The 27800-nt window shown below is 39.4% G+C and overlaps 2 protein-coding genes across 7 annotated transcripts; one reads left to right on the forward strand and one right to left on the reverse strand.

Annotated features, from left to right (window-relative positions):
* The first annotated feature begins 483 nt into the window (after positions 1 to 483).
* Positions 484 to 4705, forward strand: exosc8 (exosome component 8). The gene is made up of 11 exons (XM_034683358.1): positions 484 to 588; positions 881 to 917; positions 1019 to 1082; positions 1197 to 1270; positions 1355 to 1400; positions 1913 to 2018; positions 2359 to 2404; positions 2486 to 2582; positions 2734 to 2854; positions 2939 to 3045; positions 4479 to 4705. The coding sequence occupies exons 1-11, from the start codon at positions 572 to 574 to the stop codon at positions 4595 to 4597; spliced, it is 834 nt and encodes a 277-aa protein (XP_034539249.1). The 5' UTR covers positions 484 to 571; the 3' UTR covers positions 4598 to 4705.
* Positions 4617 to 22423, reverse strand: supt20 (SPT20 homolog, SAGA complex component). 6 transcript variants are annotated; one of them, XM_034683353.1, is made up of 24 exons: positions 22281 to 22423; positions 21750 to 21835; positions 21534 to 21569; positions 21300 to 21425; positions 19737 to 19863; positions 19528 to 19631; positions 19135 to 19251; positions 18512 to 18565; positions 18243 to 18382; positions 17799 to 17955; positions 17506 to 17562; positions 17284 to 17361; positions 15519 to 15688; positions 15401 to 15433; positions 15179 to 15290; positions 14907 to 15006; positions 13848 to 14000; positions 11450 to 11762; positions 11247 to 11362; positions 10921 to 10976; positions 10443 to 10553; positions 9127 to 9217; positions 8318 to 8406; positions 4617 to 5634 (listed from the first exon to the last, which is right to left on the reverse strand). In XM_034683353.1, the coding sequence occupies exons 2-24, from the start codon at positions 21750 to 21752 to the stop codon at positions 5485 to 5487; spliced, it is 2493 nt and encodes an 830-aa protein (XP_034539244.1). In that variant the 5' UTR covers positions 21753 to 21835; positions 22281 to 22423; the 3' UTR covers positions 4617 to 5484. The 6 variants fall into 6 exon arrangements, with proteins under 6 accessions (XP_034539244.1, XP_034539243.1, XP_034539242.1 ...); XM_034683352.1 differs by having other exon boundaries at positions 11247 to 11359; positions 19728 to 19863; XM_034683351.1 differs by having other exon boundaries at positions 19728 to 19863.
* Positions 22424 to 27800: the final 5377 nt, after the last annotated feature.

Genomic DNA, 27800 nt, shown 5'->3' on the forward strand with positions numbered 1-27800 from the left:
CTACAAATTTTCTTCTTCTTAAAAACATCATACACAAAACCATCCAAACATGAAGAGTCAACTATTTGGAAAATAAATTAACATACAAAGAAAAATACGGATAAGTTGAGCTATGCTGTGAAAATCCGGTTTTATAAGTCAATGTGGTCTACATTACCCCTTTATGTCTGTCAAGATTCATGAGTTTCTTTTTGAATTTACAGTCCAAAAAATAAAAATGCCAAGTTTCAAACAAAAAATGTTAAAAGTGTTCAACAAACGTTTTTTATTGTATTTATTTATTATTATTATTATTATTATTATTATTATTATTATTATTATTATTATTATTATTATTATTATCATTATTTATTTTTTTAAACATATTTCTCAATTTCACTTAGACAAAGAAAAAATGCATAAAACAGCCTCTCTATATTAATCATAGACTGTATTTTATTTAAAGTCAATGATTTGTAATGAGGTGAGGGTTCATTTACCGGCACATCAAAGCCGCGTTTGTCCTTCGCTTTTTTCCTCCTATCGGCTGCCGTAGTGCGTACACCGAACCCACGTGGTCAATCAAAACATCATGGCGGCTGGTTTCAAGTAAGAGTGATTAGATTGCAGCTAATATATCCCAAATACTTCTTTTTTATGTCGTATCTTGGTTTATTGATTCAATTTATCACTTGCGGAATTTAAAATGAGTTTTAAATCAAATTTAACTTTAATCTGATGATTTGTATTAAACGTCACATGACGAACTCAGGATTACTGAAAGTTAAGGAGAACGTGAACTTTATTTTTCTGTGTATTTGTGAAAATTTAAAATTTCTTCGTAAACATGCCTCTCTTCTTTTCCTCTGTCTCTCTCTCTCCGAAACCTGCACTCTGTCAGGACTGCTGAACCTCTGGAGTACCACAGAAGCTTCCTGGTACATTTATAAACTCATCCCATAGTTCACATAAACACATTCTGCACTGTGATTGATTTTGGTTTGATTTATTACTCATGTCAATGTCATCACAATTTCAGAAAGAGAACTGTCGACCTGATGGACGGGAGCTGTCAGAATTCAGAACAACAACACTGAACATAGGTGAGAAACAACACTGAGTCTTATCTGCAGTTTATAAAAGAACCTTTGCTTTGTGTTCTCCAATCCAACTTTCAAATGTCCAACAAACTTCCTCTCTCTGTCTGCTGTGTTCAGGGTCCATATCCACAGCAGATGGCTCGGCCTTGGTGAAAGTTGGAAACACAACAGTCATCTGTGGGATCAAAGCGGTAAATGAACATAAACACAGAAATCAGATGGTGAATAGAAAAGAGAATTTAATTTGGACTGACTTCGTGTTTCTTCATGTGCAGGAATTGGCGAATCCTACAGTTGATGCACCTGGTAAAGGTTACATAGGTGAGTACAATACACAGGTGTCAAGTCTTGATTCAAAGGAAGGCACCTTGTTCTTGTCCCTGATGTTGCAGAACATTAAATACCAATACTGCTTATTTAGTTATCCTTTATTTCTTTCTTTCTGTCATAAATTTGCATTTATACTGCTAAAAAAATAGAATATAAAACATCTGCTACTTTATGCAATTTAATGGATATATCATAGTTTTCAAAATGTAAAAAAATCCTGCATTTTCATCATGTGTGTCTTGATTTAAGTTGATTCATGTTGAAACAGATCACATTATCTAATCAAGAACAATAAAAAATAAATGTTTTGTCACTTCTCAAATAATATGATTGAATTTAACAACAGTGAATCTATAAGCATTACTTATTTACCATATACTTATGTTTGGCCTATGTCTTAAAAACTTGCATGTTGTGTTATCTTGTCTCTCCTTTTCTATTTATGGACCCAGTAATGATGTAACAAAACACACAACCTCTCTGCTCTGTCTTGTTCTTGTTAGTACCAAACGTGGACCTGCCGCCTCTGTGTTCCTCTCGTTTTCGACCGGGTCCTCCAGGAGAACAAGCCCAGGCTGCCAGCCAGTTTATCGCTGATGTCATTGAAAGGTGAGACTCACTTAAAAAAAACTAAAACTTTAAGCTTTCTTTTCAAAGTCTGCTGATATTCAAAAGACTTCAGGTGCATCTCATAAATTAGAATATTGTGAAAAGGTTGAATATTTTCCATCTTTTATTTAACATTCAATAAGTTCTAGACTCATTACATGTAAACTAAAATGTTTGAAGCCAACTGGCTTGACCTCAGCTTCATAGATACTATGTGGGATATTTCAAGAACCACAGGACCCTAAAATACAGACAGTGTGACCTGGGCTTTGATAACAGAGATGCACCTGTCTACTCCTCCCCTGCTTTTATTTACCCATTGCTTTTGTTGGTTTCACAGCTCCGAAGTGATACAGACGGAGGACTTGTGTATCGACAGAGGAAAGGTAAATAACAACAGAAAACACTGCTGCTGTTGTTTATGCATGTTGTGTTTTTGGTCCTCACCCTACTGGTTCTGGTTCTAGCTCTGCTGGGTGCTCTACTGTGACCTGATGTGTCTGGACTATGATGGAAACGTGTTGGATGCTTGTATCATCGCTATGCTGGCTGCTTTAAAAAACAGTAAGTGCTGTAAAACACATTTTCTGTTTTATTGTAACCAGTGAATCTAACCTTGTTCTCTCCTTCGTTGTGAATATAAATTAAAGCCTATAATAAAGATGTCTGTGTTTCTTGTTAATATACTTAAATGAATTCCCCTGCTCCTCTTCAGCACAACTCCCAGAGGTCACCATCAACTCAGAGACGAGTGCACCAGAGGTGAATTTAGAAAAGAGACGAGGACTGCACGTTCACAAACATCCAGTCGGTTCCTCTTTTTGCATCTTTGACGAGTAAGTGAAAGATTTTCAGTTTATCTATCTTCACTTTCTGAAGTCTAGTGGATCTGTTGTAATCCTGACCTGCTCTGTGTGCAGCTCCATCCTGATCGTAGACCCGACGTCTGAGGAGGAGAGTCTGTCCACGGCTCAGCTCACTGTAGTGACGGACGAGGAGGATCGACTCTGCGCTGTACACAAACCAGGTCAGACACATATAAGAAAACCTTTAAATCAGAGGTTAAATCCCCACCATTAAGGGTTAATCCAATTAGTACGGTTCTTAATTTAATCTACACATTGAGTAATTAGTGACAGTTGAAAGGTACAGTGTGAAGCAGTCAGACTCTAGATCAAAATGCTCCCTTACTCACCCTCCTGTTGTTGAAGCGCTAGAGGTGACGGTGGCCTTCAAGGACAAAAAGCTCTTGTGGTGTATTAGAATTATGATCCTCCATTTGTCAAGGTTTTACTATCATAGACTCTTATGAACACAAATTATTTTTCTCATAACATCTTTTTCTTCTAACCCTGATATTTCAGGCAGCCACTTGGTCAGTAGCAAAACGCATTTGGCCGCAACTAGTTTGTCCAATTTGTGTTTCTGTAGAAACTAGGGAGGTTCATTTTAAGAATTCTCCGTGATCGATCATTGATTAATAATTTTTAAAAACAGACGTTTTCCATATCAAAAACAATGCCAAATGCGTTTTTTCCCCTAATCCAATTTTCCTTAGCGACACAATGGGTATAACTGACGGTATTAAATATCTGTGGATCATATTGAAGTGTTTAAAATGTTAAACATGCTGAATATCAACGTGTGGAGCAGGGCAGGCTCAAAAAATAATCTCTGCGGACATACAATCGTATAAAGTGAAGGCTCAGACTACAACATGTGGATTTACTGCAACAAGAGAACTGAACAGAAACATTTCAGACTCTCAGCGTCCAGTTGAGGCGCTCGTGGAGACCTGTCATTCAGCCGCATCCCCCAGCTGAGCGTCTCCGCTGTTTAAACTTAAGAAAAAAAGTATGACACCTTACTGATCGCTGAATGTAATATGAGACCACATAATGTTTGTTCCACATTATAGAAAATTGGAAACCAAAAAACCTGTCCGCTTAAGTTCTTAACAATCCATTCATTGTTAACATCCCTTCCCTAGTAGAAACATGGCGGTGCAAGATGGCGGCCTCCTTGGAAGGGGACCCGCTCCTTATGTAGTAAAAGAAGTCTCATTCTTAGTTAACAAAAACTAGTGTTTTTTATATTTAGGCGATTACGCTCATTTGAACAAACGTAGAATATATTCCACTTTTACCAAGTCTGTTCTGCTAAATATTACACACTGTACCTTTAAATTAAGGTCTGAAAAACTTTCAAGTGTTATCCCTTTAACTACCTCTTCAGGTCAAAGGTTAAGGACATTTGTGTGTTGCATTAAACCAGTAAACAAATAACTAACAGGATGATGTTCGATTTAGTTTCCCTGCTTTTTTGAAACATGTGCACTTAGTTTCTGAATTTGATTTAGTTATTTCCACTTTGTATCAAAACAAACTGACACACTTAAAAAAAAAGTCTGGTTTAAATATAACCTTACATCCCTGCTAACAATCTTCCCCTCTGATTCAGGAGGGACGTCGCTGTCAGGAGAGAAGCTGCAGGAGTGCATCAGCAGAGCGGCGACGCGTCAGAGAGAGATCCAGAAACTCATCCACAAAGTCATCCACAGCGTAAAGACAGGACAATAAAGAGCCTCAGACCACGCTGTTTATCTAAAAGCTGTATTTTTCACTGTCAATATATATTCTTTTTTTTAATAACAATAAAACTGCTGACAAAGAATCCTTAAAAAATTATTTCTCAGTGTCCAGAAATGTCTCACATACACACTCATTAGATGTCTCGTAAGAATACTCTCATGGCTCCTGAACTCGTTAAAAGGAAATGCCTTTTTCAAAATGTGCTGTACAAAAGCAGGAACACCGTCTTGCATGTTGACCTTGAGTAACCCCCCCCCTCCTCAGGTTGAGCCCTGTGCCGAGATGGCTAACAGAAGAAATACTTCCAACAGACTGAGAGGTAGAGAGCTGCTCCCAGGCCCTGCTCCAGATCAGATGTAGCATTCTCACATGTGATGCTTCGTGTGGAGGATTTGGTGTTGATGAGCTCAGCTGGGATCCGTTCTTAAAGGGCAGTTTCTATCGAGTTCAACCGAGCAGAAGCAGGAAGATCGAGCAGCCTCACGAGGACTCCTTTGAGACTGTGCATTCATGATCCTCTCAGTCCACAGGATCCCCCCGTAGAGCGACGTCTTCCTGAAGGGGCGGTTTGTAATTATGAATGCCTGCTACCTACGAGAACCATCTTTTTCTGTCTCATCACAAAAAAATATCACCGTGGTTCTTTAGGCGTAGGTCTCCCTGTTCTAAAAATCCCCCTTACTCAAAGGTGAACACAGTTTTGGTTGTCCAAAACCCTCTGGCAACCATTACATACAAATTTGTCAGCTAGAAAAAGACACAGAAATGACAAAAAGTTTTTTTCTTTTGTCTGCAGACTCCACAGTGAGGCAGACAAAGAGCACAGTATGGATCATTCACGTCCTGGTGTAGCTTTTAGTGTGATTTGAAGTCTGTCATGACTTCGGGAGCGGCTGTGGCAGACTCCTCTTCCTCTTACTTCTTGGTTGGCTGGCGGTATGTTGCCGTGGTGTTCCCCCCTGAGGAGCTGCTGCTCCCATAGCCATTTGCTGCTGCTGCTGCATTTGGTGCTGCAAGAATTGCAACTGTCCAATGCAGAAGAAAGATGAGAAAAAAAGAGTCATTACTACCAACATTATGCATGATGGACTGGATCTAATATGTGAGGAGCAACTGCAGCAAGTTAAAAACCAGCAGAATGCTTTGTGCCTTTCAGTCTGACAGTGGCATGTGTTAGTGAAGCTGAACTAAAGCCTGGTTCAACATACAGGAGGAGTGTGTGAAGAAACACAGAAGAGTGGTTAATGGGTTGCAGAGAGGGAGGGCGAAGGAGGAAGAGAGAGATTGTGGGGGACAGGTTTTGAGGGGTGTGTGTTGGGGAGTGAGGCAGGATAGTCAAGCAGCACCAGTGGCGATCTGGAGACATAGAATCGGCTGTGATCCCGGCAGCAACAGGCATGCAGCTCAGCAACCTGCTCAGAGTAAGTCAGCAACTTCAACTGGGCAATAAAACAAAAACAAACCCCGCCCCCTGATGTTACATGCTTTCAGCCTGTCACCTTTAACCTGCTGTGATGCATCATTACAACAGTGTGTTCCCCATGACAAGACTTCAGGTCCTGTCGCTGAATGCTTTTTAGGAGAGCATGCCTCCCAGTTCAACACGCTGTTAGTCGCTGCCATTGGAAGTGCCAGAAGCTTTGTTTTTGTGTGTGTGTGTGAAGGTTTGCTAGGAGGACTGGGACTGCTGCTTCAGACAAGATTTCAACAAAACAAACAACACAAGATGGTGTGGATACACAACACATAAAAATCTAAATCCTTGGATGAAAATCAGACCTGGGGTGATGCTGTCGAATAAAAGTTATGCTAGTCATGAGAAGGAAATTACATAAGTATACTTGTGTTATTTTAAGGCTATTTTTAATTTTTTCATGAGCCTATAGGGAGGTTATACCAAATGTCATCACATATTTAAAGCTCTTAAAATTAAACCTTTTTTAAGATTCCTCTAAATTTGACCCAGGTCTGATGAAAACACAAAATATGTAATGAACAAAACACTATTTTTTTTTTGCTAGTTCTCAGTCTGTTTAAAGGCACTGTGAGGAGTTTTAACTGATTTTGAAGTTGCCTCATTTTTATACACTCTTATGCGTCTTCATGACCGATACTGTAAAATGAGATTACCAGTGACGTGATTGGTTATTTCTTTAAACTGAATTTTAGCACCGGAGATTTCCGTGAAAGAAGACAAGTTAATCTTGGGCGATTACTCTGAAGTGGCTCTGATTTAGAACTCTGCTTTTAAAGTTTGGATTTTGTTATTTTTTAAAAGTTATATTTGGGGTATTTTTGTCTTTACTAGAGAGGAAAGATGGAGAGAGACAAAAATGTGGGGAGTATAGAGAGGGAGAAGACGTGCAGCAAATGGCCGGGAATCATTTGGAAACACCTTCTCATTCAAGGGTTTGTGTTTATTTCAATTATTTGAAACACTGTAGATTAATACTGAAGACATCAAAACTATATAAGAATATATGGAATTATTTAATTAACAAAAAATAGTTAAACAAAGCAGAATATGTTTTATATTTTAGGTTCCTGTAAAGTAGCCCCCTTTTTCCTTCATGACAGCTTTGCACACTCTTGGTATTCTCTCAGTCTGCTTCATGAAGTGGTCTCCTGGAATGGTTTCTAATTAACATGAGCCTTGTCAAGAGTTCATTTGTAGAATGACTTGCCTTCTTAATGTGTTTGAGACCATCAGTTGTGTTGTTCAGAGGTAGGGTTAGTACACAATGGATAGCCCTATTTGACTTCTGTTGTAATTCAGATTATGACAAAACCAGATTATTTCATAGTTTTGATGTCTTCAGTATTAATCTACATGTTGAAAATAATTAAAATAAATAAAAAACATTGAATGAGAAGGTGTGTCCAAACTTTTGACTGGTACTGTAGATGATGTTTTGATCTTTTGGCTTATTTTGGAGCATGATTAGTAAAAACAAAGAACATACATTTTTTGTTGAAGTTTTGTTTTAGATGGAGAAACTCTAACAGTAGGGCTTTGCTGGAAAAAAAAAAGCAACATAGCTTTGAATAGGATTTAATATTTATGCCAGCATGTTGATACTTTGCTGCTATTTGAGGAATAAGGAGTTAAACTGTGTGCATATCTATGTTTTTTAAACATCTATTGGGCCTCTGGAGCACATATCATGACCCCAGGGCTGTGACGGGTAACCAGTACGTCTGATCACTTTTTGTAAGATAAGTGTAACAGTAATAAATTAGAGTTTATTAAGTTTTGTTGGTGTTATGTTACAGTTAATATTTTCATGTAGTTATAAATTAGTACATTATTTCATCACCCTGCATCCTGTAAAAGTTGTCTTGAACAAAGAAAAGTGGTGTTAAAAAGAAGAGCTGTATTCCACTCATTTGTTTCCACTACAAATGCATTCCACATTTTTAGTTGCTCTTGCCAAAGGATGCTTTTGTAGTGAAAACAAATAAGTGGAATACCACACAGTGGTGGTGCTCATGGGAAATGCAGTCTTAAACTTGGAAAAGCACTATCAATTTAATCCCAAGGGGTTACCAGAGTCAACACCACATGAAAGTTCCTCACAATGCCTTTCCCAATCAGCATCAAACCCACCTGCCTGCTACCTCAAGGCACTCCAGGTCAGCTGGTGGACCTGGTGTGTATCTAGTGAGTGTGTATATGTGTGTGTGTAGAAGTTAAAGTTGCTGTATTACTTGGATCTGTGGCTGGTGCTGCTGCTGAAGCCTTGGAGAAGGCAGTGGGGGCCCAGGCCCGTCCAGCCCACAGCCCAACTGGGACAGCACTATGGGGGAGGGGGGGAGGAGGAGGGAGACAGGGAGCCCCAGAGGGAGGGATGTGATGGAAAGATGGAGCAGAGCAGAAAGAGGAAGGAAGAGGGAGAGCAAAGTATGAGGAGAAAGAAGTGCACAGAAAGGCAAAAAAGAGAGGAGGAGGAGGAGGAAGGCGGTGAGGAGTTTGAGGGAGGAGGTTGGGTGATGCATTGCCACATAAAAGAAGAGAAAATGAAATGAAAGAGAGAGTAGACCAAATGAGAGGACATGGCAGAGATTGTGCACGAGTGCATGGACAGAGTTTAGGGGTCAGACAGGATGAATGGAGTTAGCAGGAAAGAGGTGTGAATGAAACAGCAGGCAGAGATGAAGAAAATGGACAGAGCAGGGAGGAAAGAAATAAGGGTGGGGGGAAAAACAAGAGAGGAAAAATAAAAGAGAGAATGTAGCAGAGAAGAAGAAGGGGAGGTTGAGTCTCTCCTGTCAGTTGTCATTTGCTCCACGGAGAGGAACAGCGGCTCATTTCAGATAAACCATCATTTAGTTACAGTGTGATGAACAGAGACTACCACAGTGAACACATTAGTACATCTCATGTGATTAGTACTCAGAAGTGATATGGTGTCAAATGTTTGAATGAGGTTATGGAGGTGAGTATTTTAGAGGAATTGATGAGTGTTAAATGTTTATCAGTGTGTGTGTGTGTGTGTGTGAGTGTGTGTTGGTCGTACCTGCTGCCTGTGGAGACATGAAGCCTCCGACTCCTAGGTTGATAACCGCTGTTTGCTGGTTTCCTAAACTTTGATCTGAGCCCTGTTCACCCTGTAGAGGAAGAAAAAGGTTATAAAGGGGTGCAAGATTATGGCAGAAATACTTTAACTCAAATAACACAACTTTCAAGCTGCAAAGAGTTGGGCAGAGGTCCTCGAATGCTTCTCTTTTAAAAGTTCATACCTTTATAATCTACTCTTTTATTTTAGAGTAACTTATTCTGAGCCCTTGACTGCATCATCATCATCATCATCATCATCATTATTATTATTATTATTATTTTATTTCTTTTTTTCCCATCATTTTCATTATTATTATCATCATCATCATCATTATTATAGTTATAGTTATTATTTTTATTTTAATATATATTCACTTTTCTTTTTCACTTTAACTATGTTTTAATTTTGCCCCTCTACTCTTACTTATTTTATCAATTTCACTGTATTGATTTTATTTTATTTGTAAGTATTTTTTACAACGTCTTGTTATTCTACCCATTTTGTGTTGTTTTCTGTCTCTGTTCTTTTGTGAAGCTCTTTCGGCTGCATGCTTATATGTATGAAAGGTGCTATATAAATAAAAATGAGTTGAGAGTTGAAATAGAGATGTCAAAATTTATCTCGCATTATGCAGTCTGTTCAAACTTCTCTTGTACAATACAGGGCATCTCAAAAGTTGCATTAGGTTTCCACAGATTTGGTGTTACATTTGTTGGCACTCGTTGGTGAGAGTCCTGGCTCTTCTGTTGGACCTTGTCTAATCTTTTTTAGAAAGGTTTCCCTCTTGACTTCTGGCCAAATATAGCAGCTTAGTGAAATCTGTAATGATTTTTGAAGGACTGAAGTTCAGTCACAGTGTGTTACTGCTCATTTATCACCTTCGTAACCCAAGCTACATTGCTTGCTCTTGGCTTTGTGAACTCCTGATACTTAAAAAGGGATGATATGTTCAGTTTAGTTTAGTTCATTTGTTTATTTGACAGGCACCATGCACAACACAACTACTGAGCCAGAGTTAGCTTAAGAACTAATTTACATCTGTGGTCCCTGGGAACAAGATGTTTTCCTTTTGACACTTCAAGGTAATGTTATATCTTGGCGTCTTGACTGACGCCTGGATCCCAGTTTAGATTTGAACAAACATGATCACTACAATTAAATTGAACTCAAATGTTATAACTCCAGCTGTAGTCTGCTATTTCACCTGTTGCTATGAAAGATGACATCATCATAATAACACTTTTTGTAGTGCGTGTGCTAACAGTGTCTCTCACCGATTCCCCCTGCTGTTGAGGGCTGGAGGTGGCTGACTGACTCTGCTGTGGCGAGAACTGAGAAAGCTGCTGCTGCTGCAGAGAGTTAAAGATGAGAGGACCAGTGGGGATCTGGAGGGTAAAACAGGAACACACAAAACACACACCACCAAAACAAAAGGGGGGTAAGGGGGGGGATATAACCGACCAGGAGAAGGGGATAAAGGAAAGAGGACAGGCAGCAGGGAGAGGAATGGAGGGATGAGGAGAGAGGGAAACAGGAGAATTAACAAGCAATGAAACAACACAGGGTGACTACCACTATCTGAACATCAGATAAAAGGGTGAGCGGGTGAAGAGTGCTCTCTACACATACAGTGAGCTGTGCAGCTGAGTCATACACAGCTCATTAGTATTCCAGGTTTGATAACACAGGTGCAGGATCAGGACAAATACAGAGTGCATGCCTCTAACAGTGAAACAGAACAACATTAAATACCTGCAGTAGATTCAGCGGTCTCAACCCAGCACTGCTGTTAAGGCCAAACGGACTCCCTGCAACACAGAGTGGATTTACTTTTACAGACAGAACAGAATAAACACACACTCAGTCTGCCTCCATCAAACTGGACAGATGACTTGCCATAAACACAGAATAGAATTGAACTGAGTAAAATAGACCTTCCCCATAGACTGGCTCTTTGTCACGACACCTGATCTAGCTTTCTGAGTCAGTGTCTGGCTGATACCTGATACTAGGATTGAGTCAGTGCATCCTCAACTCAGACTTATTTCCCATAAATGATCAGCATAGTAATGTCTCACCAGTCTGTGCTGCTGACTGCATGGTGGGCATCAACCCTCCAGGTGGCAGGATTCCACTCAGGTTAAGACCTGGACCCAGCATGGGATTGGAGCCGCTCATCAGGGTCTGAGGACTGCTGCACAAAACAGACAGAGCAGGATCATCATTGAAAGGTGACACTGACGACCAGATGGCTGTGCTGCATTAGGAACTATTCTCTTACCAGACAGAGCTGACCACGTTGATGAAATTGAGCCCCGCCGGGTTGGGCATGACCTGCGATGACGTGGTCCCCGTGGTGATGGATGTTCCCATGGTGGGCAGAGGGATGGTCATGACGGGGAGAGGCTGGCTCAGAGCGAGTTGCTGCTGGGCAAAGGGCGTGAGGAGGGTGGGCTGTGTCTGGCTCTGAACCATTGGAAGGTCTGAAGGCGTGGGGGTCAACGAGAGAGGAGCAGAGAGGGAGTCGGCAGGGTGAGGCGTCGAGCATGGCGTGTTGGTGGGGGTGGGGGTGGATGGCTTTGGGGTCCCCGATCCTGGAGGGGAAAAAAGTTGAGTTAAGTATTTATATCTCTGAGAACTTATAACCTCTAAATTATAACACCATTATTAGTACTCCTTTTTTTCCTTCTTAAATTTTTCCATTTGAGGGAAAATGATCAAACATTTATATTTTGATCAACCAACCCTGCTAACTAAAGACTCCCTTTACTTATATACTTTCAGAGCATGCACGTTTTTTTAATAATTATATTTTTAGGGGCATTTTTGCCTTTATTGAAAGAACAGCTGAAGAGAAAATTGCAGCAAATTGCCGTGGCTGGGAGTTGAACCAGAGACCTCTCTAACCAAGACTGTGGCCTCTGTATATGGGGCGTGCTTAGACCGCTAGGCCACTGATGCCCCTGTTTTCACTTTGAATTCAGTAGAGAAACTGAAGTCTTGTAGGAAGAGAGTTGTGGAGGCTGTTTTCATGTCTGTCTTGGACTATGGGGACATAATCTATAGACAAGCTACTTCCTCAACCCTCAAACGCCTTGACCCCATTTATAACTCTGCATTAACACTCCAGCTGATACGGACGTACTGGACGTCAGCGGCAACAGCTTCTACTACTCGTCTCATCACTATCACCTCTCTCTCTTACTCCCCTCTATCTGTCTTTGCAGACCCAACTCGAGGCATGATGGCTGTCTAACATGAGTCTGGTTCTGCCTGAGGTTTCTGCCTGTTAAAAGGAAGTTTTTCCTCGCCACTGTAACTAGCTAAATACTGGGATGTGCAATGCTCATGATGGATTAAGGTGGGGTCAGACTGAGTCTTACCCTGTCTTGAAGTTGGGTCTCTGTTCATAATTTGACATAGAGTGGTCTAGACCTCCTATGTTTGTAAAAGTGTCCTGAGATAACCTTTGTTGTGATTTGGTGCTATACAAATAAAGATTGATTGATTAAGATCTGTTACAGATGACCCCTATATTTTTTAACTATGTTAGTACATTGTTGTTTTCCCCTGTCCTGTGTTGTAAGCTGCTGTCACAAAAGAATTTCCCCCAATGGGGGACCAATAAAGTATATCTTATCTTATCTTATCTTATAACATTCATCTGTGCATTCTTTACAATAAGGTCGGCTGGTCCTCGCTCCAAGAGAGATTAAATATTCTTCGGCATCTTCTTATAAATAAAGCTCTCAAAAGAAAATTACCACCATACCTCACTGAACACTGACTGTTTTGATCAGACTCGCACCTCAAACCAGCTGCTTTTGCATATTCCTCAAGTTTGGTCAGAACTGGGAAAGACTCCTTTTGTTAATCTGCTCCTGACTTCTGGAACAAGCTGCAGCAGTTCCTTGAACTAGATGCACTTTTACGCCTTGGACCATTTAGAAACTTGATTTTTTTCCACTTATTGTAACTGTTTCAGCTAAGTGTACCTGTGTATATTTATTGTATCATATTAATCTATAGTTCCTTCCTATGTCAGTGCATTTTATAGTCAATCCCATACATCTCTTTAATTTTCATTTATGTATCTTTTAGTTATTTTTCACATCATATCACAGATTATCCCATTTGATCACTTTGATAGCCTTGATGTTTGTTTTAAAAGTCTCTGTAATTGACTCGTTATCATTGTAAAAGGTTGATTGAATCTGTGCTTCTGCTTTAACCTCAGTATTTTTCACACATTTGTACTTCTACTTGAGTGAAGAATGTGACCACTAAAGCTTTTGCTAGTTCAGTTTTGCTGCTTACACCAGATGGAGGCCTATCATCCTGAATCACAGTTAATAGGATAAATAAAAATATGAAAACCTGGCACCTCCTCTGATGGTTTTCTCCTTTTCATCATAACAGCGTAATACAACAGGGAAATGAGCTTGTATTAAAACAATGTTCCATTTGCATGTCATGTATTAAATGTGTCCCTGTAGTTGTTATTTTTTTAAAACCATGTCAAATTCATTTTCATAAACAATCAAAAATACATTCCAACGATGGAAAACTTCAGAGGCCTGGGAAGAGCTGATGTAAGGCGCTTCGCTACGGCTCCCTCTCACGACTGTGTCTGATGAAAGCAAGAAGGCCAGCTGTTACTCAGACTCAGCTGTACTCACTCTGTGTGGTGCCCATGGGGGAGAGGGAGGCAGGCGACAGGAGGCCCACCTGGCCCAGCTCCATGGAGTGTTTCCTGTTCAGAGATTGGCTTTTGGCTGGAGGGGGCGTAGGGCACTTCAGAAGACCACTGGTGTTGGAACTATATGGATTACCTAAGACACAACAAGAGGGGATGAGGAATGTACAGCACTCTGTGGCTAATCTAGTTATACTGCAAATTTTCACGGAAATTCATATAGGATAGATGATCATTTTATGACCTCATAGCTGAATGAATCCACATGTTATGGTCTTATTTCACTCATTATTTATGCATTCTGTTCATCAGATCAGCTGAAAGTGTGGACTGTGGCCCCCTATCAGGCGTGCACGGTACTGCAGGTGGACCCTTATATATTACTTTTTCATTTTTCAATATAACAGATTACTGATAGGTCCTGTTTTTTTTTTTTTTTTGCATTACTGAAATGCAAAATGTTGCTCGTATGAGGAGGATTATTTATTTGCTGTCCATTACTGTGGGTCCACTTTTGCACAGAATGTTCTTGTTTATTAAATCAAAACAAACTGGGAAATATGTCATTTCAGTTTCACATGCTGAAAAGTGTTGAGTGATTCAATGTTTGAATGAGGAATGAGAACATTTTTCAGTTTTCAAATGGGGCCACAGCATTCTTTCGTTTAGCAAAAGCTGGATTAGGTGGTCCGTGGTCTGCCCTGAGGCTTGACCCTGGCCTGGACCAGGTGTTTTGAAGGATCAATTCTACCCTTGGAACACCTGACCTCTGTAAAACCAGACGGTCTTAATGCTCTCCATGAAAAGGAAAAACCCTGATACTTCTCTTCTGTTAGAGTTAATAAAACTACATAATTTTGACAGAGTCCAGAAGTTGCCATTTAAGGCTTGGTTGCACTCATTTTCCACTGACCTGTCTGTTCTACTTCGGTTTGGGACTTTTTACAAATACCAGACGTCTTAAAGTAAAAAGACAGAAAGAGAAGCGTACATGGCTACCACGTGTTTGCAGCTGTCTTTGTGTTAGAGGGAGCAGACGTACCTGAGGAGCTGCTGCTAGAAGGCAGTTTGATGGGAGGGGGTCGGTGCTTCACACCTTTTCCCAAAACAGACGTCTGGACCAGTGGAGAAATACCGTCACCCTGCAGAGGACATCAAAAACAGTTTGTTAGCCACATCGGAATATTTTCAACAATGCCAATTTCAAATCAGATGAATGCTTTCCCCTAAAAAATCAATGTCAAACTTTCTTCTTTGTCTCTCTAAAAATAAAAGTATCCCACAAACCCGGAGCATCCTTGAACTCTTTCTTACCTCATCTTTGCTGGGCGAGGGCGGCCCCTGCCCTGAGGTGCCTGAGTTATGTGACATCTTCACCTGACACTTTACATCCCTCTCATAAACTCCTTTATACTGATTAAGAAACCTGTGAAACAGACATAACACAAGACTTATCCAACACTCTCCTACAGCAGATCCCCAGTAACTCTGTGTTTGACAGTACCAGCTTTAATAAAGGCAAACATGGCGACTCACCGATCTGCATCTATCTTTGAGCCTATGAGAAAACTGTAAACAAGGGACAGAAAGAGAAGTTCAGAGAGGTTTCTCAGATACAATCATGTGCACTAGATGTTTCTCAGTTTGTCCTTACGGAGGATGTATGAGCTTCAGGTCGTTGCTGTCCTCCTCTACTTTTGTTTCTTTAGCGCAGTAGATCTTTCCGTACACCCGTGGGTCTCCCATCGACTGGAAGATAGACACCTTGGTCCTCTGTGCTTGGCCCCCCACCTCACACTCAAAGGTGTAGTCATCTACAACTTCCTGTGTTGACAAGGTGGAGATAACAGAATTAGAATGTGTTTTTATGATGTGCAGGATAAAGATTAGAGGTGTTTTGCATTTGCTAAAATGTTAAACAGAGAGGGAGGTAAACAGGTCGAGAAGATGTGCAATGAAAAAGTCCTATTTTTGTCACCATCAAATGTCAAACTGAGAGGGAATTTTTTTAATCACCCCTGATAACTGACCGATCTCATACACCACTCCCCATCTCGCTGCCTCAGATCATCAGACGCTAATCTCCTGTCCCCCATCACCGCTCATCTCTCGTTTAAAAACCCACTCAAAACATACCTCTTCAAAAACAAACAAAAAGACTACAACACATGACATCTACTCCCTCACCACCTCTGTTTATTTGGTGTGCTATTTATATTTTTCGCACTTCAGTCAGGAACACGCTCGTCATCGATTTAACCATTTACTGCCAAATGGAAATCCAGTTATGTTGGAGCTATAAGCTCTGCTTTAGCACCCCCTGGGTTAGCCAAGCAGCCTGCTTAGGCTTTCCAGGGAGTGCATTGCAAAAAACCCACATTTTGACTAAGGAGGGGGCAAAGTTTAACACGAGGATCAAAAAAGCCGATCTTTACAGCAGAAATAAACATGTTTACAGCCTGGTACAAAAAACGAGTGTAGTCTGGATAGCTCATTTCTCGGTCGGCACACACTGTAGGTAGGGGGGGTGAATTTTTTCATAACGCAGTCATTTCAAAGATATTGAGATTACAAGTCTTCCAATGAGAGGCACAGCTGACTTGATTGACAGGCGGGAACACCTTAGCTGTTGGCTAGGCGGCTCAAAGCCCTCCTCTTTACCTCACAATCGCTCGACAGCAGCAATATGGCTCCTGTTGAGGATTGGCCTCAAAACAATGCTTCAGAAACAGATGGGTCACCGACATTACATCCATTATTTATACAGACTATGGCTGTGATTGGTTGTGTGGATAGGAAACAATGATTCAAACTGTCAGCCTGACAGCTGACAGCAGCTGAGGCATATGACTTCTGTGTCCTGCATGAACTAACGCAACACTTCATTTCATGTAGTGACTTGGAGTACTTAGAGGCTATATAAGTCCAATCGATTATTATTATTATTATTGTTATATATTTATTTTATTCACCAATGTGGTGTAGTTTTAATAATTCATGTTGCATTGTTGTATTGTGAACTAGAGTTTTTCTGGGATGAGAGAGAAACACGTCAAAGATGCAGGAGAAATATTGCTGATGTTGTTTTCATTGTACTATTTTTTTTTTTTTACTTTATCAATGGTTTATATATATGTTTCATATTTAAAATAGTTTGCAGTTTTTGAATCAACAACAAGGAATCTGTTTTGAATCTCTCCACTGTTTCTGACTTTTCATATTTGATTATTGATGACACAAAACAAAAGCAGCACAAAGCCGGGGGCCAGTATTATAATCCTGCACAATGTAAGCAGATTTTATTATTTTCTCATAAAGGATTACCCTCGACACGCAACAGCTCCCTGCTTCATATTAACAGCTAACAGCCATCATCGATTGGTACCCACAGAGAGTTTTATTGCTGCTGTCACACTTACCTCAGCAGGCCAGATCACAGTGGTGGGCTGAGAGTCCTCCAACTGCAGAGATTTCTCAACCACAGCGTATTTCTCCACCTAGAGCAACAAACAAACAAATACATCCATCTGGTTTGTTTGTTGCTCGGCATTGTAACAGCCAGACTATGAGTCAAGTGGTTCTTAAGTGTTTTGGGTTCAAGTGTTTAAGTCAGTGTTGTAGAAATACATTAAGCTACTTACATCAATTTCTTTCGGTACAGTTAACTGGCAGTTGCTTTGTTTCCACATGTCGACACACTGCGAGTGTTAAAGCAGCAAAAAAGAGGGAAAGAGAGAAACAAGGATAAGTAAGTGGAGGAGCACTATTACAGAATGCATGGACATTTGCTAGTAGAGAAATAACTAGGTAAGCAACATATTTTTAATTAAAGTGAGTGAATACTATATCTAGAAGCAGTAAAAAGCCTTCATCACCATCACTATATTCTAATCTTATTTGTACAGTGTATACAGACTCATTTTTAAATACTTACGTTTCCAATCTTGGAGATCTTCAGGTCTATTACAGGAGCAGTTTTCCTCTCCTTTCTCCTCTGTAGGTAGTCGTAGAGTTGAAGCTGTGGCGGCATAGGCAGATGGGAGAGCTCCTGCTGCCGGTTCAGAGCAGCTCGAGAGTGCCTCTTGAAACAGCTGTAAAATAAACAAGTATGTGTCACCCTGACGTTTCATCTCCTATAATAAACATTAAGATTTACTCATGAAAAGCATTCAGTTAAAAAAAAACCATCCAATTATTCCCTTATCTTAAGTCCTACTGTTAAGTTACATAACCCAACACACAGGCATTATTGACACCACAACACCCGTGAGAGCTCATCATTTGATCACGCCCTCAAATCATTCATGGATTAGATTTTGTCTGATTACAAAACAAGACAACTTCAGACCGCTACAGAGTGTGTGAGTGTATTGCGTACCGTTTCATGGAGCGAGTGTTCATCTTCTGTTTGTTGTAGAGCAGACGGTTGGCTGTGCAGGTGACAGAAATGGAGGGGTCCAGGCACAGAGGTTCAGCTGTGGCCAATATCAACTGACTCTCCAGCTGCAGTTTGTCGTCCTTAGAAAAGAAAAGGAAAAGATGCTGATATCTAGGACGGGTTGTTTATCAACTTATTTGCTTAGTTGAAGGTAAAGTTAATAAAATAAGCTGACATGGAGTCAGGGTTCAGTCTTTTGTTTCTCGTACCTGTGTCCACTTGTGGTGGTCACTGGTCATGGCATGGACATCACAGATTAGAGTCTGCAGGACAAACACAAAGATATAAACAATGAATTGTGTTCCAAGTGTACACTACCAGTTACAAGTTTGGACACACCTTCTCATTCAATGGTATCTATTTACTTTCCACATTGTAGATTAATACTGAAGACATCAAAAGTATGAAATAATCTGGTTTGACCATAATCTGGATTACAACAGTAGTCAAATAGGGCTATCCATTGAGTACTAACCCTACCTCTGAACAACACAACTGATGGTCTCAAACACATTAAGAAGGCAAGTCATTCTACAAATTAACTCTTGCCAAGGCTCATGTTAATTAGAAACCATTCCAGGGGACCACTTCATGAAGCAGACTGAGAGAATACCAAGAGTGTGCAAAGCTGTCATGAAGGCAATTCCATATCTGTTCTTAGTTTTGATGTCTTTGGTTTTAATCTACAGTGTTTCAAATAATTAAAATAAATAAAAAACATTGAATGAGAGGGTGTGTCCAAACTTTTAAATGGTAGTGTATATGTTTCTATGTCGAAGTCATACCAGCTCACAGTTCTGGAATAGTTTGTTGTTTTTATTGGTTCACATACCTGCATGGTTGGCCGCAGCAGGATGTGTCTGCTCTGATAGGTGGGCATCTTTGTATTAACAGACTGCCTGTAGTCTCTCACTTCTACTACCACACAGCCACAGTGGAAGATGTTCACCTAAAACACATGTGATGATGGGTTATAGTAAAACAAAAAAAAGTGAGATTACCAAAAAAAGAGAAACAGACTAGGAGTAAAACCCTGCAGTGCTTCTTTGTGCATTAAAAGGATAAACATGAAACATGTCTGAAGCCTCTGAGAAAGCTCAATTAGCTGCATCACTATAACTTCACATTCAGATCATTTAAGTTAAATTTACAGCCAGTTCAAGGGAAAACATTTAAAAACCTACACTGATCCATGCACATGAGCATTTCCATTTAGTGTGCACACCTGTGATTTCTCCAACAGATCCACCAGAATAGGAGGCAGCTCCTCAGCATCTAGGTACTCCAGCAGCTCTCCTTCTTCATATGGCAGCCGGATGGTTTCTGAATCTATAAAAGCAACACAAAACAGAAACGTTAAACATGACAAGACAAGTGTGGTACCCAGATATGATGAACACAATGAATGATGTCGGCTAGATTGACCTTTCTTACCAGATCCATTTTTGCCCCTGAGCATTAGAGAGTAGCCTTCATTCCCGGGGTACAGGTTGACCACAAGACACGAGACGGACTCCTGAGACACCAGCTTCTCCAGTAGATTCACATTTCTTCTTAAATTCTTCACACGGACAACCAACAGAAGAAAAATAAAGAAAGAAATGAAAGTGAGATTTCACATTGTTCTAACCAAGACAACCCTCTGACTCAAAAGTGTGCTGCTGTTTTCCACCAACATTTACTCTGAGTTGAATTTAAAATTAATTAGCGGTGAATTTTCCAGAAGTTATCACTCTTTCCTATCAAATACATACAACTTAATTCTCATGATATTATGACTTTATTCTCAAAGTTGCATTTTCCTCCTTAATGTGACCCTAATACTCCACCATAGTATTGTTTTTCAGAATGAATCATACTGAAATAACCAAACAGCAGAAATGATAACTCATGTACAATACTAAAGACTTTGTTCCTGTACTTATACGTCTCTGGACATCTCCCCATCATAACACCCACCCACACTCTCAGGTCTTCTTCTGCCATTCCCCTCACTACACCACCCGCCAGCTTAACCACCATGGGGTCCAGAGCCTTCAGTCGCTCTGCCCATCTCACAACACATCTTTTTAAACTGACATATTCACTGTGACTACATTTCTTCACTGCACTGTATCTTATCCTGTTCATTTTATTTTCATTTATTATTTATAATGTATCATGTCTTGTTGATTTTACCAGCCTAATTTTGATATCGTTCTTTTTTAAACTCTGCCCTGTGCGGTGACCTTGAGTGCTTGGAAATGTATTGTTAGTTTTTTCTTTATCTTAATTTAGAAAACAATCTTCAAACAAAGTGAGTCAAGGCAGATGAAGAAGAAAAGAAAGACGTGTGAGTAAAACAGAGGTAGATATACTTCCTAATGGAGGCATATGCCATTTGAAATACGACTGAAAATAATCCACCTTGTATAAACATAATTTTGACAACCGATCTGGCATGATATCTTCAATATGTACAGCTGACTTTTAAAAAAAAAAATCAGCTGAAAACACAACAGGAGCTTACTTGAATTGGAGAAACTTCCTATATGCATGCAATGCTGTAAACACTTTAACATCCTTGAATATAATATCTTCATTCACAGCGGTTTTGTTCATAGCTAACTAACTATTCTGCCATTCTGTGTATACTTTATTGTTATTCAATTTTATTTTATCTTATTTTATTCCTTCTTTCTATTAATATTTTGACTTTCTTTCATACTGTGTATAAGAGCATTCTGTAATAACTGAATTTACCCCCAGGATAAATAAAGTATTTCTGATTCTGAAAATTGTCATGTTACATTTTGCTTCAGTTGCCTGCACTTTAAACGTTCCATGCGGTTGATCGATACATTAAACATGCATTCTTAAAATTCATTATGAACACAGTTGATATTTGCAAAATGTACATTTTCTCCAGTTATTCCCATCAGATTGGAATGAACAAAGTTTGCATGCATGCTCATAATAACCCAGTCATAACTGTGCATTCAGATGTGCAACACAAACCTTTAACTCTGGCTCTTTCTCGCATTCCTCCATGTACAGCTCATAGAGCTTCTGATAAAGACTCTTCCTCCCACCAGATGAAAGTCTCCGTTTGGCTGGTCGTTGTCGAGCACTTTCAACAATGTACTAGAAAACACAACAGTGTGTTAATCAAAGGCAGTACAGACTTTCTTGTGAGGACAGGCTGTTCATTCTCTCTCTAAAGGCACACAGGAGTGAAAAAGCAGCTCTTACCTCGGCTCGATCCAATGCATATTCCAAAACTTGTTGCTATAAGAGGATAAGGAGCAAAATGTGACATATTAGTTGAGATTTCTCAAACCTTTGCAGAATAAAGGAACAGTGCATGCACAGATAAGGCTCTGATTAGATGCTTTAAACAGTAAACACATGACTGTGGGTTTCAATGGAGTATATAAGGGGATATGATCTGAAAGACATGGAGCTTACCATTGTGGTCCACCGCCAGCTGCAAGGTAGACGATGCTGTCCTTACTGCCCCACGCTGTCACCTTCCTGGAGTGACCATTCACACCCTGCACACACACACACAGAAAAATCAACAAAGATGCACTCTTTGTGGAAAAAACAGGAGTGATTTCAAAGAGCCTGAGTGGTCCTCATTCTCATGTTTAACAGAAACATCCTGGATCTCTCATAATCTGTTTAAGTTTTCAACAATCTCCTGATATTTAAAATGGAAAAGCAAACAAATGAATTCAGAATCTGCTCCTTGGTGGATAAAAGAGTGTAGCTAAGGTGACTTCAGTGTGATGCCTGGAGTCCAGAGAGAGAGAGGCTCAGTAGCAACAAGCTCGCTGTTGCCTGACCGTTGAGGCTAACACGGTAGGCTAACGGTAGCATGCTAGCCCGTTCCCCAGTGGGCAGGCTGTAAGTTAACCAGCCACGCTAATGATGTTTCATCGTCTGAGACACAAACCGACAGAGCGACCTCACACTCAACCAACAGGGGGGACTTGCCTTCAAGGTTGCATAGCGGTCGACGAGAGCTCCGATGCGAGAAAACGAAATGAAATTGAAATATCAGGGTCTTCATTGAAAAAAAGTCGGAGCAGCAGCCATTTTCTTCCAGTGTGACAACAACAGCTAAACTTCCGGTTTAGGCAGCGGGTGGGCGGAGCCAGCGTCACTGCCTACTTTACTAGAGATGCCCAAAGATGAGAGAACTTTCCATCCATCAAAACAAGAAATGAGTTGGTCTCTTTCTCATATTATAAACTATTTATTACGGAACAGGATTAGGGCCACTGGAAAAATAAAAAAGTAAGGTCAAAATTGTTTTTATTATTATTATCCTGAGAAAAAAGTCAGAATTCTGATTTTAATCTCATAATAATAATAATAATAAAATAAAAAATTTGACCTTCATTTTTTTTCCAGGGGCCCTAATCCTCTTCCGTTATTTTGTATTCATTTATTTATTTATTTATTTATTTATTATCTAGTTCAAATTGTAGTCAACGTTATTCTATTTTATTGATTTTTGTTCTTATGTATTTTATTTATTTTAAGTATAGTATCTTATTTTCTTTTAATGGTTTAATGTTTTAATGTTTTATTATCTTAGAAATGTATTTTATTTTGGTGGTTTTAATTTCCTATTTTGAGTTTTAACATCTTATTTTACCTCCAGTGTTTCCTCATTAAAATATGATATAGTTTATTTGATAGGGACACAGCAGATTAAATAGTACAACATCTGCCTGTTAAAAACAGCTGTAGTAACTGATGCTATGCATATAGAGATTATAGCTATTGCTAGTTTCTGACTCTTGTCCCTCGTTAGGCTTTTAGTAAGATTGAGGAAGATATGGAAGATAGAAAGATATCGAGATTGCATGCATACAATAAGAATTGTGGAAAAAATAAAAGAAGATCAGAGGGTGATTTACATGATGATTACGTACAATTACAACAAACTACTATAGATAAATCATTATAGAAGAGTTACAAATGCTCACATCTCTGATTTTGCTTCAACCTCCTTACATTCCTACTTGTACTATAGCCCACAAGTTGTAGCCAGCAGGTTAGTCAAGGATTACAACACTGGCAATATGCACCAAATAAGCACAATTTGTCTCATATTTAAGAAAAAAGTGAGATCCACTCCATCTTTAACCCTGGGGCCAAATCCGTATGTTTAAAGTTTTGCACATATTTTCATATTGTAGGATCTTTACAAAAGCTGGTGCCCAGAAAATCTAGAGACGTGTAGTTTTTCAACAAAACAACAACAACAACATATGATAATCACAATTTTAATTCCATTTAACAAGTTAAAATGTCTTTTACCTTCACAAAATCGTACAGAAAACCTGGAAGCATGGTCAAGGCAGAGCACAACTATTTTAATGTGTCGTTTTAATAATCCAGTGCATATTTGTTTGAACCACTCTGGTGTTCATTTGTGCTTCATTCCCACCATGTGTGCATATCAAAAGATTGAGTCATTATTTTGTAACCATCAGCAAAAAATTATTAGATTATTTCTATCATGCAGTTATTTTCAGAGTCATTGGGTTGGTGTTGGATGAGCCTCAGCCAGTGTAACAGGGTTAAAATGCAATATTAATTATTATTTCTTTATAATTACACAAATTATACCTGTGTGTGTGTGTGTGTGTGTGTGTGTGTGTGTGTGTGTGTGTGTGTGTGTGTGTGTGTGTGTAGAGCCTCTTGTATATTTCTTTTTCTAAAAGTATTTTAAGGTGCAGCCTCGTCATTTTCTTCTTCGTTGGTATCTTGACCTTTATATTTGATTTGCCCCCTTCCCTCTCCCCTTTTGTATGTTATCCCTTGGGGAGAGGTAGGTGTCCGTCACTTAACTTTTCTGTTTCCATATATTTACTTATTCTATGTGTGCTTTTGTCCTGTATAGTGTTCCTATGTGTATATTAAACAGAGTTTACTTTTATTCCTTTTTAAAGTCATGTTTAAGCAGACTAACTGAACATGCACGTGCTGGTTTACGTGCATTGAAGGTTTAAGCTAGTCGAAATGTGCTTTCATCTGTGCAGGAGCGGAGGCGGGCTGCATACTTTATAAACTCAGAAGTTCTTGTCTGTGATTAACAGAATAAACGCAGAACAAACGAGGTCCTGGTGTTGGTCGTCAGTCATCTTTAACAAACACAACGCAGATTCCAACCGGTTACACCAGGACCTTTCCAAAAAAGTATTTGTAAAGATTTTTCGCTGCAAAGGTTCACAGTGAGCAGCATGTTTGATGCATGTATATGATGTGATGAATTGCTCATAGGTTGCAAGCTCCTCATGGTAGCTTTAAATTGCAAATTTAAGGGACAAAATATCAGGATGAAAGTGATAAAAGAAAGGTTAGTTCTAGAAAACCCTTGACTGAGGAGAGAGGAGTGATTACAATCTTTTTCTAATGTTATTTTTCTGCATTGAGATATGAAAAATTAGGACTATTATAAAGATAATTTAAGTTTAAAACTTGTATTATTTAGGTTGAGGCAGATGCACAAGGAGATGACAACAGCTTATCAAAATAGTCATTCAATCCCACATCTGGAGCAAAATGAATATGCACACATTGATAGGTTGAAGTCCCATGATTGTACAGTAGGGGGAGGAGCAGGATAGCAGATTGTATGGACTGAATGCCAAAGAGGAGCAGTGAAACAGCAGCATCACACAGGCACAGTATTCAATTAGTAAGAATTGTAACGTTAAAATGACAAAAAAAGACATGAGAACAATTTATGCCTCTTAGTTTACAGATATGAATGACAGGTTTTGATGACATCACCTCAATTCTTTCCATTGAAATATGTAGATAACGTCCAGAGTGCACTCATACATTAAGATGACATTAAGGATGAGCTACCTTTCTAAACACGTTTGCTCTGTACTCTTCTTTACAGAGGACACTAAGAAGCATTTACAGCCCACTTTAAACTGTTAACAAATTTGACCTTTGACCTTTGAAGTGCTAGGTCCCTTTCTACCTGTTTAAGGCACCAAACACAAATATTTTGGACCATATTGCTGAATCTGGAATATCAAAATAAGGTACCCTGGATAAGTCAGCTAAGGCAAATGCAAAAAAAAGTGTTAGAACAAAAGCAGAAGATACATCAAAGGTACAGATTTCATGGACTAAGTTACATAAATATTGGTTTAAGCATCTTCAAGCAGCATAGCTTTTCTTCATGATGTCGGCCTAAGAAGTGTTCTTTCAACATTGAAATAGATCCTTTATGAGGGGGCAGGGAGGGGCTCAGTGAACACCAGTCCTTACCTGCTACACACACACACACACACACACACACACAGCCTTTTTTCTTACAACATCTTAAAGCCCACGTACATGACAGGACTTGTGCTGGGTCAGTCATATTTCAGCGTGTTAGCTGGAAAGAGCTTTTCATCAGTCCACAAAGAACAAGGTTTCAGTTTTAGCTTGAATCCACATGTGCTCTTTATTAAAACGGTGCTTCAGTATTGCAAGCTTCTCCTCTGACTCAAATCCCACAGTTTGTTTTATTAAGTGACTAAATTACCAGAGATGAGGGATCAGTGGTTCTAATCAGCTCTGATCATAGCAACAGCACAAGTTAGAAGGGTTCAAAATAATAAATAAATCAGATCAGAACACGTGGGTCTGAAAATGATGTAAAAGAGCAAAGTTAAAGATTTGTCTCTCCCTCTTTGTGCTCATCAATCCCCAACCAGGAAACAAATCAGACAGTCGTATTGATCTGACATCCTCACAATACTTCATCCTTTGGCTCCTCATCATGAAAACTGTCCTCCATAGGAACTTGAAAGAAGCTCATAATACTGAACAGCTGGAGTATTGACACAGGGTCAAAGAAAACCTTGATGGAGAGATGACAGGAGAATATGTGGAGCTCAGACCATGGCAGTGTATCTGAAAACCATGAGTCTCCTCTAGTGACTTCAAACCATCTGATTATCTTCAAGCTTCAGTGATTTTACAACAAACTGAATCAAAAAAACACAGCAGGGGTACTGTGGGAACATTCATTATGAAGGATTAACAAGTGTGGAGGAGTCCTTTATGATGATGATGATGACTCTGAAGCCTAATGAGCTGCAGAAGGGGAAGATTTGACAGGCCTGCAGGTGAGCAACGAGGAGCAATGATCTCCAGTATGTGTCCCTTACATAAAGAGTCCTTAAGAAAGAAACAGAAGCACAGATTGCACCTCAAGCTCAGGGGCTTGGTAGCTCATCGCCATCTGGATGAAAGGGTATAGTTATAATTATAGGCAGGACTTTGGACAACGGCAATATGGCATTGCAGCCTTTTTTAATAATTTCCCTTTTCTTTTAAGTAAAGACACTGTTTGATGCAAGCAGCCAAGCAACAAAAATAGATACAACTTAGGGCAACAGAAGGCAAATAATACTTTGAGTACTTCCTCTTATAGTGCCTTAGGTGTGCTGTAACAAAGAACAATCAAAGAGCTACAATCAGACCAAAGCATTTTTTTTCATACTGATGCCCTGCTGACCAATCAAAAATGACAGTTGATTATTTACAAAGATTGGCAGATTTTAGGTAAGCTTTTCTCCAGATTATAGGACCTGCAACCAATTATTCAGCTCTCCCGAGCTGCACTGTGGAAAGGTAGAAGCGGCACGAGGCCAGCGCTGATGACTTGCTGTCTGGGACATCTATGTAAACAGGATTTGATTACAATGTAAACGGCTCTTTGTTTTTCAAAGTGCATCAAGAAGGAAGACCTTAGGGGAGCAGAAATTGTCTATTTTAGTTATGATGGATAGAAGATAGAGAATACAATGAGTTTGTGCGGCGTTGGTTCAATTAATGTCTCCATATTTTTGGGCAACATGTCTTATTAAATCTGTGGAAAATTATAAAATCATAAAATGTTTTTAACTGTTTTTGAAATAGAACCATGTGTTGCTGTCTCTGCTTTGAGCTGCAGTGGAAGCTGTAAGTGTGCTTGACAGTGAGGTTATCTAAGTAGAATATTGTAAAAATAACAAATAGGGCTTTAAAATTCCTTTACCATGAATACATTTTACCATTGAGTGCTGCAGAGCCTTACAAAGTTAGACGTTTTAATGAAAACCAGAGCTTTATGCAGCTACTTATTTTTCTATAACTGTTTTCATAAAATAATCACAATCACTTTCAATCAATTTCAGTGCTTAAATGGATAACAGTGACCACCGTTATCACTGTTCTGGTAACTAAAATGACCCTTATCTTCTGCTTCTACTGATGACAAAGGATAAAATACTACATTAAGGTGAACTATATTGTGGATCAGTTATAAAAAGACATTTTTAAGAAAGAATGATTCAAGTTTTAATAGAAGTATAGAAGTGTGAGACGTTACTCACCATTAAAGAAGCCTTTGATAATGACATTCATATTGTGTTGTTTATTAGAAGGATGAAGAGCTTTGTCCAGATGCAGTCATTATTTTGCTTTGCCATGACTCATGAGCTCTAGTCA

This window comes from Notolabrus celidotus, chromosome 5 (assembly GCF_009762535.1).
Source record: "Notolabrus celidotus isolate fNotCel1 chromosome 5, fNotCel1.pri, whole genome shotgun sequence".
NCBI lineage: Eukaryota > Metazoa > Chordata > Actinopteri > Labriformes > Labridae > Notolabrus > Notolabrus celidotus.